At 37.9% G+C, this 16,176-nt stretch overlaps 1 protein-coding gene across 38 annotated transcripts in view; it reads right to left on the reverse strand.

Annotated features, from left to right (window-relative positions):
- Positions 1-16,176, reverse strand: part of MYCBP2 (MYC binding protein 2) — a 268,897-nt gene that overhangs the window by 89,605 nt on the left and 163,116 nt on the right. For all 38 annotated transcript variants that reach the window (XM_084982014.1, XM_021065747.2, XM_084982012.1 and 35 more), the window contains 4 exons: positions 12,231-12,346; positions 9,605-9,702; positions 8,539-8,655; positions 7,400-7,540 (listed from right to left, as the gene is read on the reverse strand). In XM_084982014.1, coding sequence (XP_084838140.1) covers positions 7,400-7,540; positions 8,539-8,655; positions 9,605-9,702; positions 12,231-12,346 — 472 coding nt within the window. The remainder of the gene's footprint in view (positions 1-7,399; positions 7,541-8,538; positions 8,656-9,604; positions 9,703-12,230; positions 12,347-16,176) is intronic.

The following is a 16,176-nucleotide window of genomic DNA, read 5'->3' on the forward strand; positions in this document are numbered from 1 at the left end:
TGAGTAAACCACACACCAAAGAAATTCTGATGCATAAGTTTTTGTCAAAAGCTCTCCATGGATGTAGTGTGTCATGCCATTTACTACAATTAAGAGCCAGACATTGATTTAAAGCTTAAGACAGTCAGTGCAAGAAGGAAATCCTAAAACTCCTTTAAATGATGACATTTCTGTTCCGATACAAGCCAGATTTGTTTTATGACAGGAAACAGTCTGCTATTTTATAAAGAAAATGTGAGCAATACAGATTGTACAGATAGTGCAACTATTATGAATAATGGCACATAGTATATGTGAACAAATTATTGCTTTTAAAGTACAAAAAAAATCAAAAAGTAAAAAGAACTGTCATTTTTCAATTTTGCTCTCTTCTATAAATGGGAAAAAAAATCACTTGGAAATGTTACTGAAAGCTGTTGGCAACTTGTTAAGAGAAGTACAGGGGAAAACATACATCTGAACTTTTATCAAAAGGCAGGCCTAGTTTTCTCCATCTCAAAGTTTAGGAAATGCACAAAGCATTTAGGATCTCTATATTACAGTCTAAAAATATTTTGTTAAAGAACAACCAATTCACAGCAGCATGGTTCAAGAAAAATCAACATTTTCACAAAATGTCTTCATGAAAATTTAAATGATACACATTTTACAGAGATGTATCATGCTACTGAATACATTTATCTGATCTGAAATTAAAATCTTTTCAGAAAGTAGCAATTACACAATTTTACTGCTTATATAAATACAAAAAAGAAGACATTCAAACTGTTATTAATAAAAGCTGTCATCATCAACGACTTTAGCATAAAGAAACAACACAATTCCCAACCAACTGTAAAGTCACTTTAGATAATGAGAATTTAATATTCTCTAGTTCTGTATTTTCCTCATGTATATATGTGTGTGGACAGATGTAGATACATACCCCTGTACATACGTATATGCTAATTCAGAAATTAAAGACACGGAAAAGCTAGAAAAAATGAGTTTCTATTAATATGCCTACAAATAAGTGTAAAACAAAATAAAAAACCAAAGTCCCCTTCACATTTAAAAACAGACAGCAGACAGATGAAGTGGAAACATACTGCAAAGTATTCTGAAATGCTGTTAGGGCGGGTCAACGAAGATGTCTTTACTGATTCACCCATGTGTGTAAATATTTGTGGAGTACTTGGCTCAAAGGTTTTTCTCCTTCACAGAGAACAGTGGTGCAGACTTTTTGACATAAAACAATATCAACATTTTTTTTAGCATATTCTTTTTATCATAAAATTTTCTAGTATTAAAAGCAATGTAAGAAGTTCTCTTGTGGCACAGTAGGTTAAGGATCCAGCGTTGTCACTGCATGAGCTAGGGGGTCACTGCTGCGGCATGGGTTCAATCCCTGGCCCAGGAACTTCCAACATACCACAAACACACAATCTTGACCAAAAACAAAAGCAATGTGAAAAGCAATGCAGATAGGTTAGTAATAAAGAAGCAATGTGGTATGGTGACTGACAGTATTTAAGGTCTGTATCTTTTATTTCAATTTTCGAAACTTAAGTGTTTCCTGGATCTGAGAACATGAGTTAACATACACAATGTGATGTAACTGCTGACCATGGCAACAAATTACAAATAAAATAAATTTTGTACATCCTAATTATATGTGGATGCAAATCCGACACTTTTTTGCTTTTGCTCTGCACTCGTAAAAAATTCTTAGTCTACAGTGGTTTACCACCACATTTTCAAAATGTGTTATCCTAATAAAACTGCATTTATTATCAAAAAAGCACTATACAGAAAGCTAGAGTTTAGAAATAAAATGTATTTGCATAATTTTCTTTTGAATACTTAGGAAAGTTTAGTCTAAAGACAAAAACATGCACAAAAGTATTAGTTTCTCCAAAGTTTCAATTTCTCACTAACATACACAAATTAGCTTTCATATTGTATAATTTACAGATTAATATGAGCACCACTATATATGTCTGCACATGTATATATATATACACACACACATACACAAATATACAGATATCTATAATAATCTAAATCATTTTATACTCAAAGACCATTTTAAAGGCAAAAAAGTTCTGTTGAGAAAATTAGAAGAGTTAAAAAATTTTCTATTTTGAGAAAATTAGACAAGCATAATAAAAACCTAACTAAATTCATGAGCACAAAATTGCAACTCTTAAGATGATAGTGTTTCAAGGCATACAAGAGATCAAATAAGTGAATAATTTTCATGGTGAAATACATGACCAAATGCTCACACACACAAAAAAAAAATGATAATAATTGTTTCATTGTGTTAGATTAGCTCAGAGTTAAGAACTGCCATTTTTAAAGTAAAAAAGATAAAATATCTCAGGGAATTTAAACACTGCATATATACAAACAATTACAGTGTTATTGTAATGGCCTTAATCCCATTTTGTTTAGGAAACTTAAACACCAAGGTACAGCAGGAAATGAAGCTTGTGATAACCATCTAAAGGACAGCATACTCACTCAGTATTTATTGAGGCTGAACTCATGTTATGTGCGCGCGCGCGCACACACACACACACACACACACACACACACCCCTTTTAATGAAACAAAACCAAGCTTAGGATATATTAAAGATGTGACTACTAGCCAGCATCGTGTATCCCAAAAGAATGAAACCGGACAGAAAATGCAAGAAATAGTAGCTAATTTTACTGATTACTCTGGGTGATATTATAAGAGAGAATAGCAAGTGACATTTTTTCTTCAACTCTCCTCCAAATCTCCAGAGCCCCAAACTCTGGAAAGATCAACCTACTTTTCTATACGTGAACACCAATCAGCTTAAGCAGGTAGAAAGTGGTTTGTGTAACTGCATGGAGACGTCTGGAGACTCAAGCCTCCAGTTCTGTTAAGAACTGGATAATATAGGTATTATAAAGACATTCTTTGAAGACTTTTTTTTTTCTTTTCTTTTGGTCTTTTTGCCATTTTCTTGGGCCACTCCCGCAGCATATGGAGGTTCCCAGGCTAGGGGTCGAATCGGAGCTGTAGCCACCCGCCTATGCCAGAGCTACAGCAATGCGGGATCCAAGCCGCGGTTCTGCAACCTACACCACAGCTCACGGCAACGCCGGATCGTTAACCCACTGAGCAAGGGCAGGGATCGAACCCGCAACCTCATGGTTCCTAGTCGGATTCGTTAACCACTGCGCCACGACGGGAACTCCTCTTTGAAGACTTTTAATGAGCTATCGTCTACCTTCCTTGATATAAACTTTTTCTATCACTCAACCTCCTTCACAATGTGAAAAGACCTCACTTCTTTTTTAAAACAAAGTATCCAAAGAACTGGGCCTATAAGTTTCAAATCACTAGTATCTCTATTTTAGTAGTAAACTTGTTTTCCAAAAAACTTTAGGCTCTGTTATAGGGAGTCAAATGACCCTCATGTCATGTGCATAACTGATTTTCTCTCTTTTTTAACTTATATTTTCTGTGATGTCCGAAACATCTTACTAGCTTCCAAATCCTTCATTGTTTCCAAATATTTAGAATTTTAATTTAAAATCAACCTTCCCCTGGTATATCTTCTCAGGCTGACCCTCCAACATATATCATAGTATTCACCCTCATTCAACCATTCAGGTTATGAGTACTCATATTTATTTAACTGCAGTGTTCTAGCCAAAGCAATATGATTTTTACAGCTAGATTTACTTTATCCTTTTATAACTATATGTATCCTTATGTCTCTGTAGATTAAAATAGACTAAACATAAAAGCATGGGCTTTGGAATCACATCAACTGGAGTTTCAGAACTAGCTCCACTATTTACTACTCATGATCTTGGGAGAAGAGTTCTCTTATATCATGGGAAAAATGAGAATGATTAAAAAATTAACATCATAGGGGCACACTGAAAATTAAATGAGAGAATTAATAAGGTAAGGAGCATATCAGGATTAGAAATCATTTTAAGCCACAGGATCATACCAAATGCCAAGAGCTAAAATTTAGTATTTAACAAATGCTGAAAGCCTACCATGAGCAAAATATAATATTTAATGCTCTGAAAGAAACACATATGAGTTAGAAGGGATCCTAAATGAGTCTTATTCCTTAAGGAGCTTAACAACAGCAATAAGAGGTATATAATTACAAATGGGATGAAGGCAAGGAAAACAAATTAAACAACACAAGTAGTTGGAGAAAGAAGTTAGGCCTTTTCTGCTTTTACAAAGCACCATCCGAGAAGGGAAAGGGAAAGCTAATTTTCCCGTACTTATATGCTCTCTACCCGCAATTCCTCCTTCGCCCTTGTTTATTAGTTCCCAAACACAGCATGTCTTTGTAGCTTTGGACATCTGCTTCTCTATCTACAAATTCCGCCACTTTTTCCTGGCAATTTTTAAGACCTCCTCAAATGTCACCTCCTAAGTAAAGCCACTCTCTAACTGACCATGATGCAACTTACTTATGTGAATATGGTATGGTTTTTTTTAAATCACATTATATAGTGAATAACCCAAGAGCAAGAAACGCACTCTTAATTATTTTATATCCCTCCCCTCTGCCTCTCTACCGAATAGCTTACTTCCCAGCTTAGTATTTGGTACATAATAAAGACTCAGTAAACGTATGTTGAATGAACAATTAATGAATTAATAACAGCATAATTGAGAAGTACAAGGGTGAGAAAAGCTGACACAATTTTTTGAGCCTGGTCAACTAGAAAAATATCAGAAAAGTTAGGAAAAAATGGAAGTGAAAGCATTTTAAACAAATGAAACACCACAAAGACTCTAAGAAGTAAAATTAAAGTACATTCTAACAGAGGCAAGAAGTTCTAACAGATGATGAGCACCTCACAGAAAAGGAACTACATTCTTCATATTTATCTCTTTTCTTTCTATTGATTTAAAAAAAAATTTTTTTTTGGCTTTTTAGGGCCGCACCTGCGACACATGGAGGTTCCCAAGCTAGGGGTCAAATCTGAGCCGTAGCTGCTGGCCTGTGCCACAGCAACAGTGGATCTAAGCAGTATTGGTGACCTACACCACAGCTCACAGCAATGCCAAATCCTTAACCCACTAAGCAAGGCCAGGGATCAAACCTGCCTCCTCATGGATGCTAGTCAGATTCGTTTCAGCTGAGCCATGACAGGAACTCTTGATTTAAAAAATTTTTAAGACGACACAGTCATACTATGAATGTCTAACGTTATTTAATCTCTAAACTAGAGCATTATTAAAGTGATAAAACAGAGTTAAAGTCACATTTGAACTACGAATGTCACTGTTTCTTAGTGAAGTATTGATGTTTAAATGGAACCACTGATAGGAGGCCAAAATTTAGCTACAGTCCATATCTTTAATGAAAAGAAGAGCTCTACAATTGAGTAAATAAACAAGAAAACTCAACAAAAATCACTTTAAAGCTTACTCTAAATATGACTATTTATGGTAATGTTTTAAAAAAACAGTCCATAACTATTTAGTCAGTGGTTCAATTTCTAATCCCTACCCCTATTATCCCCAACAGTTTGAGTCAGGCTCTAAGCATGGTACATGCATTGATGTGAATGCAAAACTATTTTAACTAGAAAAGATTGAAGAGATCAATGTAAAGACTGATTAAGGCAACTTTTGCATCTTTTTTCTTTTTTTTAATGGCTGCACCTGTGCAAATGCAAGTTCCCAGGCATCTGCTGTATCTACGGATCCTTTGACCCACTATGCCGCAGCAGGAACTCCCTTGCATCTTTTTAAGTTAGTGGCATCAGTCCTTGATTATTTCTAATTTTATTTCAAATCTTCCAGCTTTCTCTTCTTTAATGAGCAGTATTTTACAATGGTCAACCATGATTTCTAGTTGTTTTATTGACAAATGAACTGAAGTATAAAAAGGGAGAGTGGGTGGCAAGTGTTTTTCTAGTAGCAGATGATGTAACAGATGCAAAAGGAGAAGGAACAAGATGCATTTATTTAGCTGCATTAGTTTGCTTGAGAGGAGGGGTGCAATCACTGTTTCCTCTCTGCCCTATCATGTTTATCCCTGCAGAGTAAGATATTCATTAAATATTTACTGATGAATGTAAGAGGACTGTGCTGGTCCCTAAAATTGAAATCTTGGAAAACTAGCCTGTTCTTGCCTACGCCAGGCTCTGACTCTGTGGGCCATCATCTGACACCTCCACCGAACTTCACATGAGATCTGTTCAGAGCCCTAGACCAGCTGTCACACATACCCCTCAGTCATCTTTGGTCACCACATAATATATAAACCCTTATGTAATCTACCTGTTCTCTTATTTTTATCCCGAAGCTTCCCTAGGCTTTCTCCTGATCCAACATGAAATTGTTCCTGTGCATCGCATGACTTAACTATAAGTCCAATGGTAAAGAGACTTGCTTTCAGACCTTGGGGGTCATGGTGTTGCCGTCAATGCTGTGTCTGCATGTTAATGTGGATACCATACAACTGCCTTATCTTTTAGTTCTTAGACATACTGCAGTTCCAATGACTTTCATTTCCAATATACTTCAGTTCCCCTCTCCTGGCCACATCAAGGGGATACTTGGGGCTATGACAGAAGAAGGGTATTCAGAACGGATCTACCCAGTGGTCTCAATGGGTCTTTAGATTTTTAAGAAATTCAGTGGTTTAAAATACTAAGATTCTCTTAAAAATAAAAATTTACCAGTGCTACTTTTACTAGCAGCATCATAAGGAATACACACATTTAATGGTGATAAAAAGGAAGAAAGATCAAACTTTTCTGTTTAAATTATAAAAAGAGCTGTGGGTTCCTACCCTATTGAGTGATACAGCAATCTCCTGAATATTGGCTCTGTGTATTCTACTGCATCTGTCAAAGAGGATCAATGAATTCTCTCAGACGTCAGGATTTAGCTTTAACTAGAACACTGCAGCACCAAAAGTCTAAAATTCCACCTTATTTTAACACAGTAGTATTACATGCCAAGAAAGAAAAGATTCAAACTTGGACAAAACACAGAGAATTACAAAATGTCAACATAAACAAGCACATTATACAAGATCCTGAAATGAATTGTAACAGTGAATTCATAAATTTTAGTTTGGAATTCATTCCAAATTGCAGTGTGAACAAGACAGGGGAAAAAAAAAAAAGGTTAACTACCATCACTACCTCTCTGGAAGGAATTTTGCAGGCCTAGTTTTAATTTACTACTTCCTGCCTGTGCGTGAGTATTAAGGTTCTCAGCCTTGCCAAATCCCACCCTTATCACATAGAAGCTCTCAGAATTCAGGTGCTTATCAAGTAAAAGCTATTTAGTTGTGGTTTACCTCAGAACTGAGAAGCCTTAATTAAAGAAAGCCCTGTAGCCCAGACACCTAGAAAGCTTTTTAAAACCACCTGTTACTTACGTCGACAGGGACCAGCAGGCTCTTGCCGAGATGCTGATTAAAAGAAAGGCACCAGGCTTCAGTGTACCCGTTCATGTTAGGAACATACTTCTTTATGGTCTCATCGTTCAGCCTCAGCCATACACCATCGTCATTGTGGATCTACGGGAAACAAGAAACAGAAACAAGCCGTGCCCTCTGGTGACTCCGAGGAAAGGCCCCGAGGCAGGCAAGTAGTGGTGGACGTGGACGGTAAGCATCTACTCTTTGCAGAAGGTAAGTAAGTATGAGAAAACCTTTAAGGAAAAACACAGCCAGGCCTGCCAAACAATACCATCATTCACGTGGTGAGAATGTAAAAAGCAGTATCACCTTGAAGCAAAATCACAAAGAAATCACTGTTTAAGATAAAGAATTCAAACGTAAAGTCAAACGTTTCCCAAAAGAACATGAAACTCCTCCTCTCCTCCTAACCAGAAGTTACTGGATTGAATGATTAGAAAAATGTACTTCCCAAGGTTAAAGCAATACAAATAAACATATTCAAAAGAAACATTTTTAAAATTCAAAAATTGTCAACCAGCTATAATAAAAATGATTATATATATATATATACATATACCTGTACTTATTTTCAGTGAGTACATGTACAGGTTCTGACTACTATGTTAACTGAATTCCTTTTATGCTAAAAGTCTAATTTTAGTTACTTTGACTTAAAAAAAAATGAAATGTTTTGAGACTCAATGAACAAGTTTTTTTTTTTTTTTTGCTTCATAGGGCCACACCTGCGGCAGATGCAGGTTCTCAGGCTAGGGGTTTAATTGGAGCTGTAGCTGCAGGCCTATGACACAGCCACAACAATGCCAGATCCGAGCCACATCTGCGACCGACGCCGCAGCTCACGGCAATATCGGATCCTTAATCCACTGAGCGAGGGCAGGGAACGAACCAGCAACCTTATGGTTCCTAGTTGGATTTGTTTCTGCTGTGCCACAATGGGAACTCCTGAACAGAATTTTTAAATTCCACAAAACAAACTTTCCAAACACTACCCAAACTGCTTAAAACATAACTCTAACAACAACAAAAGATTATATTGTACAAACAATGCAAAAACTTTGTCCAACATTTATCCCAACGGTTTCTTTCCGAATTACCTCGTCAATAAAAGTGACAGTTCCGTTGACCTTCACTATGCCTATCTGCTCACTCTGAAGGGAAGGGTGGCTACGGATACGCAGCCCTGCACTGTCCTTGGCCACAAACTTTCGAACCTGAGAAAGGCAAAGACAGAGAGGTGAGACAGGAAAAACCATGGAACAGAGAACTTAGAAGTGGTACGAGAGAAGATTAAATAGGTTTGAAAGTTTCCAAAATTACTTGGAGCTGACTTCCCCATTCTATTAACAGTGGACAACAGAATGCTTCTAAGTATAAAAATGTAAATTATTGGAGTTCCCATTGAGGCTCAGTGGGTTAAGAACCTGACTAGTATCCACGAGGATGCAGGTTCAATCCCTGGCCTTTCTCAGTGAGTTAAGGATCTGGTGTTGCCTCAAGATGCAGCTCAGATCTGGCACTGCTGTGGCTGTGGTGTAGGCTCCAGCTGCAGCTCCAATTCGACCCCAAGTCCAGGAACTTCCATATGCTGCAGGTGCAGCTGTAAAAAGGAAAAAAAAAAAAAGGTAAATTGTTGAAAAAATTACAATATTATTAATATATGTATAATTTCTTTTCTAAACTTTGAAGACATGATAAAAAGGAGAAGAGAGCCATTTTTTTTCCTTTTAGGAAGGTATGTATGATATAAATGCTATTACCCATGTTTCCTTCTTAATAAGTAATTTACTAGAATTCCTATAGTCCTTACTCTTTAGATGCTAGGAAATGAATTTTTCTTTTAACAGCATAGGATACTTTAACCTTGTAAACTTTATACACTTTACTTCAGTAGACTTTTTGTTAACTGTAAACTTTCAATAACAGAAAGTACATAAGGCCTATAAATTACTATAGCATTATAAAAAGAAACCGAAAAGTATGAAGTTCTACAATTGAGAAATGATTAGAACTACCATTGAGCTATTCTTTAAACTTATTTGGGAATATTTAGATTTCAAACACTGAAATAAAATAAAATATTAGATAGCTATCCTGTAGCATCAATGAAAAAAATTAATAAATCTCTGACTGATACATGTTCTGGTTTCATTCTACCCTAACCTTATTTGGTTGAGGCTCAGTCTTTGGTTTGACCAGCTGAGTTCCTGGTGGTATCATTCCTTTTGGTGGGTCTTTTACTTTTACTTCTAGGCCAGCATCTGTAAGAAAAGGAAAGGAACTGCAGCATTCGAAAATACAAGGGAGGGAGCACCCTAAACCTAATTTTATATACATTCACAGACTATTTTAAACAATTGAAACAAACATCTGAATTCTGCCCTTTTAAGGCTATTGATACACAATAATCAAAAAAGAGAAATATTTTAGGAGTTACCGTCGTGGCGCAGTGGTTAACGAATCCGACTAGGAACCATGAGGTTGCGGGTTCGATCCCTGGCCTTGCTCAGTGGGTTAAGGATCTGGCATTGCCGTGAGCTGTGGTGTAGGTTGCAGACGTGGCTCGGGTCTCGTGTTGCTGTGGCTGTGGTGTAGGCTGGCGGCTACAGCTCCGATGAGACTCCTAGCCTGGGAACCTCCATATGCTGCGGGAGCAGCCCTAGAAAAGGCAAAAAAAAAAAAAAAAAAGACAAAAAAAAAGAGAGAAATATTTGAAAAATGACCCTGAGATTCTAAACAAGTGTCTCAGGGGTTCAAGGAAAAGAGGCGGGGCTATGGAATATATGAAATGATACTGAAAAAATTCAAAATAATAAAGAAACTCTCGTGTGATTAAACCTTATCTGACAAATCAGATCAGAGCACTACTCATCTATACCAGTCAGCTGCTGAGTAACAGGCAGCACAGCATGGTTAGACTGTCCTGGATGTTCTCACATTTGTCACTAGTTGTTTGACTCTCTGTGCCCCATTTTTTTTAATCTACAAAATGGGAATGAGAATAGCACATATCTCACAGAGCTGCCATGAGAATGAAATGATTTTTTTTTTAAATATAAAATATGTAAGGTGTGCATAAAACAATTTTGGATACTGAGGGCTGAATAAACATTAGCTACTATTATCATCCTTATTCTACTAAATTATTATCTGTCTTTATCTGCAGTCAAGCAGGTCCTAGCTTACTAACAGTTCTGTCACCTTTGGAGAAAGCTGAGTTAAGGAAGCAGAGAGGAAAATGAATGATTCTAAGAAACTATAAATCTTTTTCTTCAATGTCATTCTGGAAAACAAAGATGAGTGGGTTTTTCTTATGTACTTTGTATCAGTTTCCTACACTCCCTATTAGCAAAGATCAAACCATTTTTGACTTTCTCCACTTCTGAATTCCTGCAATTTGTACCTCTTACATTCTAAGTCATGTGATTTTGTTCACCTATTTTATCTTCCAATCATCAGTAAGTTGTTAACACTTGACAGGAACTGTCTTACCTAGAACAATGTTTTGTTCAGAACCAAGAAAAGCATGTTAAATTAAAACTTTATGGATATGCTGAAATAAGAGAGAGTGCAGCAAAGGCTGAAGCTAAGGGTCTCTAGACGGCAAAGATGAATCTGACATATCTGATTCTACGGTTACATTTAATGTATATTCTGTACCGTTATGTCAGTGTAAAGTACCTCTTTATCTCCACTGTAAAAACAAAATATTTAAAGTTTCCCAAGCGGTATTTCAGTGGAGTGTTAGTGTTACTTTTTAAATTTTTTTAGGGCCATACCTGCAGCATATGGAATTCCTGGGCTAGGGATCAAATTGGAGCTGCAGCTGCTGGCCTACACCACAGCCACAGTAACACCAGATCTGAGCTGTATCTGTGACCTATGCTGCAGCTTATGGCATTGCTGGATCTTTAACCCCTGAGCAAGGCCAGGGATTGAACCCGCATCCTCAGGTATACTATGTCAGGTTCTTAACTTCCAGTGGGAACTCCCAATCAGTATTACTTAGAGCTCTCCCCTGCTCTCTCTTCCCTACAAGTAAGGGTCTCATGATAAGGATAAAACAAATTTAGAAAGGATTCCTAATTTTGGAACTTCTTAGAATTCCTAGTATGTTAACGTGAATTGTATGAATGTCTAAGATGAGATTACAATATACTGGGTTTTCTAAATCTACCTGATCATAGGAATCCTTCCACTTGAGGAGAATTAGGAAAGAGTGTTGTAAGGAATTCATATTGATGAACACTTGCTAGAGCTTTCTTGTTCTACTGTTGTCCTATAATATGCATAGTTTAAAAATAAAGATTAATGTCCAAAGGAAATGCAGTATGTTTTTCAAGGTTAGTGGTATAGGTAAAGGAAATTCATTTTTGCAACAACTATTTATTGGGCAGCCACCATGCGCCAGGCACTGAACCAGACTGGGAGATCCAAAGCTGAAAGAGATATCTCTGCTCATAGCCAGTTAGGAAGACAGATGTACCAGGATGGGGAGACGAGGCTTGTATATGGTTACAGGGCCAATCAGAGGAGATCCCCCGACCAGCCATGTTAGGGGGTGCAGGGAAGGAGTCATGAGGGTCACAAAAACACACGAATCATTAGAGTATATTAAGGTCTTATGAATGCACAAATTAAGTTCTCATTATAAAGGAGGAAATGAAGCCCCCTTAAAGTTATAAAACCTATCCATGCCTGTGATACATGTTAAAGGGCAAGCTAGAACAGAAAGAGGATTTTGATTCTAGTTCTTTGCACTAAGTAACTCATAACTTAAAAAAAATACCTATTTCAATGCCGTCGATGGTAACATGAATAGTGTACAGTCCAATGGCTCCTGGAGTCCAATTTGCACAGTAAGTGCCATCGTTATTGACACGAATCAGCATATTCTCACTGGGTCTGAAAGTAAAAAAGATGAATACTGGAACATTGCTTTCAGTTAAGCTGTTGACACCATCAAGATGTATCACAGCCAACATTAAATTGCCAGTTGTATTACCACAATGAATGGCAAACCGACTGCCCTGTTAGAGCCTGTTTTCCTTCTCTCCATACTGAATTGCACTTTTTCTTCCTCACCTCAAATCTCCAGCATCCTCTTCCTGACTCTCAGCTGATCATGACCTCATCGCCTTCTCCAGTAAAAGACAGAAGCAATCAGATACTGCCTTAAAGCTGAGACCAGATTAGTGGACCCGATTTCCTCGGCCTCCTGTTACCAGGAAGGAGTGTCCTGGGTCATGCCCAAAGCCAGCCCCTCCACTTGGGCTGTGCCTCTCATTCCCTCCGCACTTGTGTGCTGCAATCACTCTGCTCTCTCATTCATTGTCTACTTCTCCCACTTCAGTGGATCATTTCAATTTCTACTTTATTTCTATACAAACGAACCTCAGACTCTCCCATCTTAAACATCGCCCGTCAGTAGTACAGCCTTTTCTAATAGATCTCGTATCTCTTTTTCCACCTATAGCAAAACTTATCTAAAGGGTTGTCTACAATAACTCTCCATTTCCTCATTTTAAATTCTCTTCTAAAGCTTACCCTAACTAGGCTTTTGCTCCCAATATGTCACTGAAATTGCCTATGTCATCACCCCATCCCCAAATTCAACAGCTGTTCCTTTGTCTTCAAGCAATCTCTCAGTAGCAGTTAATAACTGACAACCACTCTTTCTTAAAAAACCTTCTTTCTGCTTCTGCAACATTTTTCCTATTTTTTTTCTTTCTCAGTGTTTTGTTGACTCTCCCTTTTCTGACCACCCTTTAACTTATGGAAGGCCCCAAGATTTGGGTCTAGGTCTTCTTTTTCCTTTCTGTATTATCTCTCTAGTTGATCATTCATCTATTCCTCAATTTTAAATACTATCTCTATAATGATGACTCAAAAATTTATTTCTCACTGAATTTCAAGCTACTATTTCCAACTGTCCTGGAAATCTCCCCAACTTCGAGAAGAATAACTATTTTTCCTTCGCCCCAGCATGCAACAATAGCAGAAATAGAACAGGAGTTCCCACTGTGGCTCAGTGGTAAAAAACCCAAGTAGTATCTGTTAGGACAAGGGTTCTCCCAACTCAGTGGGTTAAGGATCTGGCGCTGCCATGAGCTGAAGTGTAGGTGGCCGATATGGCTCACATCTAGCATTGCTGTGGCTGTAGTGTAGGCTGGCAGCTGTAGCTCCAATGCGACCCCTAGCCTGGGAACCTCCATATGCTGCGAGTGTGACCCTAAAACAAAACAAAACAAAATAAAACATATGGTATTTGTCTTTCTCCTTCTGACTTATTTCACTCGGTATTTCCATCCATGTTGCTGCAAATTGCATTATGTCGTTCTTTTTTATGGCTGAGTAGTATTCCACTGTGTATACATACACATCTTCCTAATCCAATCATCTGTCAATGGACATTTGGGTTGTTTCCATGTCTTGGCTATTGTGAATAGAGCTGCAATGAACATGCATGTGTCTTTTTCAAGGAAAGTTTTGTCTGGATATATGTCCAGGAGTGGGATTGCTGGACTATATGGTAGTTCTATGCATAGATTTCTAAGGTACCTCCATACTGTTCTCCATAGTGGCTGTACCAGCTTACATTCCCACCAACAGTGCAGGAGGATTCCCTTTTCTCCACAACCTCTCTAACATTTGTTATTTGTTGACTTATTAAAGACGGCCACTCTGACTGGTGTGAGGTGGTATCTCATGGTAGTTTTGATTTGCATTTCTCTAATAATCAGGGATGTTGAGCATTTTTTCATGTGCTTGTTGGCCACCTGTATATCTTCCTTGGAGAAATGCCTGTTCAGGTCTTTTGCCCCTTTTTCCATTGGGTTGTTGGCTTTTTTGCTGTTGAGTTGGATAAGTTACTTGTATATTCTAGAGATTAAGCCCTTGCAGTTGCATCATTTGAAACTATTTTCTCCCATTCTGTAAGTTGTCTTTTTGTTATCACTCATATCTGGTATCTAATATACAGCACAAATGAACCTTTCCACAGAAAAGAAAATCATGAACTTGGAGAATAGACTTGTGTTTGCCCGGGGGGAGGGGAGGGAGTGGGAGGGATTGGGAACTTGGGGTTAACAGATGCAAACTATTGCTCTTGGAATGGATTTACAATGAGATCCTGCTGTGCAGCACTGAGAACTATGTCTAGATACTTACACCACAGCACAACAATGGGAGAAAAAATTATGTATATATGTATGTGTAACTGGGTCCCCACTTTGTACAGTGGGGAAAAAAACACTAAAAAAATAGGGGAAAAAAATAGAAAAGAAAGAAAAAAAGAAAAGGCAAATGAAAACATGCCTGTTCATTTCTGAGACTTTCTGATCCTCATAAAAACCATGACACCAGGGGTCAGTAACATTTCCTGTAATGATATTTTAGTCCACTGTGCCAGTCTGTCATAACTAGTTAACTCTAATGATAGAGAAGCTCATGAGCAAGGCTGTGTTCTAATAGAACTTTATTTGCAGAACAGGCCTGACTGGGTCTGCAGGCCAATGCTGGCCAAGCCCTACACTGCTAGATAATCTATACTGACGCTTGAAGCTGAAGAAACCTATACTCATTCTTGGATCTTCTCTTTCCCCGCTCCCTATTTCCATTCCAGCGGCAGGCTGTTGGCTTCACTTCTAAGAGTAGCCCCTGTCCATCCACCCCTCTTCGTTCCACTGCTAAGGCCCTTCAACCCCAGTCCAGGTCACCTCAGAGCCTCTACCTCATTTCTCTGTTTCCACTCTCGCTCCTCTGAAATTTACTCTCCAGAGAGTAGCTGGAATGATCTTTTTAAACTATAAATCAGATTATATCCCCCTCCTGCTTAAAGTCCTCCAAGTAAATTTGCTTACAAGAAAATCTGAACTTCTTAACACAGCTCTCCAGTCCCTATAGAAGGCCATCATCTGGACCTCCGATCTAATCTTCAACTGTTTTCTTTCCTGCTCACTATTCTCCAGTCCCACATCTCTTTCTGTACTTCAAAGACATCTCTTCTACCCCAGATTCTCTCTGCCTAAAATGAATTTCCCCCAAATCTTTATACAACCAACTACCATCCAGCTCTTCACTCAGATATTACCTCTTCAAACAGCCTTTCCTGGTCATCCAATACTTTGGTGGCTTGTCCCGTCCCCATCACTCTCTGGCAAACGACCTTATTTATCATGTACCGTTTAGTTTACTTATTTATAGCCTGTTTCTCCACAGGAATGTAAATGTCATGAGAACCAGCACCTGGTCTAGCTTGTTCACACAAGTATCCCAGAGCCTGCACCAGTGCCTTCCAGAGAGCAGATGCCTAAGAGTATGTGCTGAATGAATAAATGCATTTACTCTGACAAGAGACCTTTAATATTAGGTTTAAAATGCCCAATGCATGAAAATCTATTTACATGAAAGCTATTACAATCCAAATGACCAATTCATTCTTATTTAACATACTGTAAACCTATACAGTCCGCATTTATATTACAAAAATCACATGCTTCCACTGTGCGGAGATTTTGAAACTAAATTTAAGCCAGAGACCAAATGCTACTCTCCTATTCCTAGACAAAGATATATTCTGAAAACCTGGCTATTTTGACAGAAAACTTTCTAGACTGTGTGCTAAAGCTCTACCTTGCATACAGGTCAGAATAAGACCATAGGAACCTGCTAATTTCTAGCAAGTCATGTGATATGCAATACAATGAAGTATACTAAGTAGTTACACTATTTCA

The sequence above is a fragment of the Sus scrofa genome, chromosome 11 (genome assembly GCF_054392235.1).
Source record: "Sus scrofa isolate SSC_HxYL_T2T_F1_AM1 chromosome 11, Sscrofa_HxYL_maternal_Yorkshire_Landrace_v2.0, whole genome shotgun sequence".
Taxonomy (NCBI): Eukaryota; Metazoa; Chordata; class Mammalia; order Artiodactyla; family Suidae; genus Sus; species Sus scrofa.